At 38.2% G+C, this 3,153-nt stretch overlaps 1 protein-coding gene across 2 annotated transcripts; it reads right to left on the bottom strand.

Annotated features, from left to right (window-relative positions):
- Positions 1 to 914: 914 nt before the first annotated feature.
- LOC311505905 (uncharacterized protein) lies at positions 915 to 2,902 on the bottom strand. Of its 2 annotated transcripts, none has more exons than XM_084569730.1 (5): positions 2,638 to 2,902; positions 2,445 to 2,500; positions 2,200 to 2,271; positions 1,922 to 2,014; positions 915 to 1,823 (listed from the first exon to the last, which is right to left on the bottom strand). In XM_084569730.1, the coding sequence occupies exons 1-5, from the start codon at positions 2,774 to 2,776 to the stop codon at positions 1,224 to 1,226; spliced, it is 960 nt and encodes a 319-aa protein (XP_084425856.1). In that variant the 5' UTR covers positions 2,777 to 2,902; the 3' UTR covers positions 915 to 1,223. The 2 variants fall into 2 exon arrangements, with proteins under 2 accessions (XP_084425856.1, XP_084425855.1); XM_084569729.1 differs by having other exon boundaries at positions 2,200 to 2,274; positions 2,638 to 2,901.
- Positions 2,903 to 3,153: the final 251 nt, after the last annotated feature.

Below are 3,153 nucleotides of genomic sequence, written 5' to 3'. Positions count from 1 at the left end.
TGAACTGCCTCCAGAGTGATCTGTGTTCTAGTTAACAATATCATAGATGGTTTCTACTGTGGCACTAATTCCGATCTTGATCTGTTCTTGTTTAATACACCTTTCACTGCACGAGAAGTTTTGAGACAAATTTCTGAAGTAGATTACAAATGTGGTCACGAGATCAGATGAAATGGCTATGCTCATTGTTTTTATGCAAAATAAAGCTAACATGAGAGATAAGAACTGTCCTTACTGAAAATTGTGAAAAAAATATTACCTTTTAGACATTTGCAAAGGTTGAATGCTATGAAATGGGTTCAAACTGGTCAACCAGACCAAATACTTCATATGAATGTGCAGATGAGAAATATTTGTTTCAGCTCAGATTCCACTCCACTGACAAGAGGAGCTCTCATAGAGGAAGACGATTAATTTCATTATCAGTTCAGTTTCTGCTCTTTTCCACTGTCCTCAGAGGTGGTCATACATCTTATCAGATTAATGACCAAACCAATGTGAACCTGGATGCATGGATAATTGAAGCTTCACTGAGCCGCAGGAAAAGTTACATAAAAATGTTCCATCTTCAGTGTGTTACTGCCCCCTGCTGGATGGAGGTATCAATGTTATTTAGGATTTTGTAAAAGCACAAATATAATGGGATGGACTTGAACTCTGCAAGCTGTTAGGGAAAAGAAAACTACCAATAAATCTTAGAATTTGTTCAAAATATCTAGTAACTTGGATATGAGTTGGGTCTGTTGTCTGCTTAAACTACTGAAATGACTGAATTTAAACATGGAACAATGAATGCTGTGCATCTTTAATTTGACCCATTTATATGGATGCTACTTCCAAAAGCACTTAAACTGACTTCAACACAACATAAAGAAATTTATGTATATTATATTTGTTATATTATCCATTTGTATCAGTGTGTATAAAATAAAATTTAAACCGCTCATAATTTTAACAGAAAAACTTGACGCACCTGTGGCTAAAATTCAAGTGAGCTGCGGTTTCTGATTGCCAAAATCACGAGGTGCTCAAACGTTACTAAGAACAGTAGTAGAAACTTAAAGAGTTTATCATGACAAAAAAAAAAATCAAATATTATATTTCAATATACACCAATTTATCTGTACACAAGTAAACAAAGTGCATTTCCAAATAACTATATACAGTATTTCAGTCCAGATTTAAATTATTTAAGAGGACTGTTAGTCGATGGCTAGAAGCCTCTAACACGGTTCAGGTGCAGAGTCTCTTCCCGCCTGGTCGTCCTCCATGCTGATGACACACTGCCTCTTTCTTTGCCCCAACTCCATCATGTCTGCTCCGAGGAGTTTTCTCTTGTAAAAAGGTCTAAGGTTGCAAGAGCTGGGGGATTTCTCCGAAGAGCTATCCAGCATTTGAGGTCTGGTTGTGTGAGGGGTAGAGGATCTTGCAGCGTGCAAACCTGAATCATCAAGCTGTGATTCTATGTCCATGATTTGGGTGTGCCTTGTTGTTTCTTCAGTCACACTTCTACAACCGTGCCTGTCAGCGTGGGAGGAGGGCAGAGCGTCTATTTCAAAGTCACTTCCACATTTCATCTGGACATCCGTGTGATGCTGCTGCTCTATGAAAGAATTTCTCATCCCGTTTTTCACCACTTCTCTGAGGGCAACAGAGGCAGGATGATGAAGGATAAATCGCCTGCTCCGGCCAGAGAGCCGGCATCCTCCTGCTCCCCCTCCTCCTCCACATTTCCCTTGCTGCCTTGTCTGCCTGCTGGAGACGCCGGCGTCAGTGTTTGACTTGTCAGAATCCTCAGAGCTCCCATCGTACGGGTCCAGAAACTACAATGAAAAACATACACATATATATTCAGTCCTAAACACATTGAACAGCATGATGCTACTGCAGCAAAGATGGATGGAAAAAGGGGAATGTTTACCAGTGAATAACAGCCATGTCTTCCTGCAGGCTTGTGTATCAATGGCAATGGCCGCCGTGATGTACCACTCTCTGGTGCGCTGCTCATACATCCCTAATCGCAACAAGCAGGGATTCAACAGTCTGATGGCTATTGCAGTAACTATTTAAAAACTAGAAGGATCAATGCATTCTCTTCTTGTTACTATATCTTACTGAAATCTTTATGAATTAATGTGTGTACCATGTGCTCCAGTGATGAAGCCAAACTTATTATATATTTGTGTGTAAAAGTAATACCATAGTGCTGGTGTCTGACCATCTTGGACTGATTTCAGAGTCAGAATCTGTGCTGGACTCCACTTTGCACATCTCCTGACAGAAAACAGAGGTCACTCCAGTCCACATACATATATCACAGCAATGGAAACAATCTAAAACACTTGTTTATATATATATTAAAAAAAAAAGTTTCATAAATAACACAACAGATAATATACAACAGATTAGCTGCAGACAGGCCTCACGTGTGTAACTAATCTCACCATGTACTTGAAAGTAAGTTGGTCCATGTTGTTGGGTACATGTCTATCACTGTGGTCTGAGTACAGAAAAAACAATTTATACTTAAGCACTTTATGAATTCAATTAAATTCCACGTGCAACGAAAAATTATTTTTTGAACGCTTTAAAACATGCATCAGTTTTTTTTTTTTAATGAAAAAGATTGATACGTACTTACAAGTGAGCTTTGACGTCTTCTCCTATTTGCCATGACATATGTCCCGTGCAACTTTTTTTTGGACAAAATCCCGACAAAATGTCGTGATAATGCAGTCAGGAAAACTGGCAGATTAATTAACCAGCAGGGCGACATTTAATATCAAACAGCCCCGCGTGGTGAGCACAGGTGAGCCGGGCACGAGCTCAAATTTCGTGAATTGGCCTAAATATTACGTCCGGTGATTGCTTTTTCAAAATAAAACTTGTGATCAACTAAAAGTGTCCATTAGTTTTTTTTTTGTTTTTTGTTTTTTGTTTTTTAATTATCTTAACTTTAATTGAAATACATATTTCTGTGGGGGAAAATGCGTTTTAAGATCTTTCTATCCAAGGCTTTTACCTAAATGACTATATTCTTCTATATTCTTATGTTTGACTTTTATTTTCCTAAATGTACTCTGTGTACCAAACAAGAACTATTTGTACTTTTTGCTTTAAAGTTAACATAATATAACGCTGCAACTTTAAGGT

The sequence above is a fragment of the Chelon labrosus genome (assembly GCF_963514085.1).
Source record: "Chelon labrosus genome assembly, chromosome: 20".
NCBI classification, from domain to species: Eukaryota; Metazoa; Chordata; class Actinopteri; order Mugiliformes; family Mugilidae; genus Chelon; species Chelon labrosus.
This window is presented reverse-complemented; position numbering and strand designations above follow the sequence as displayed.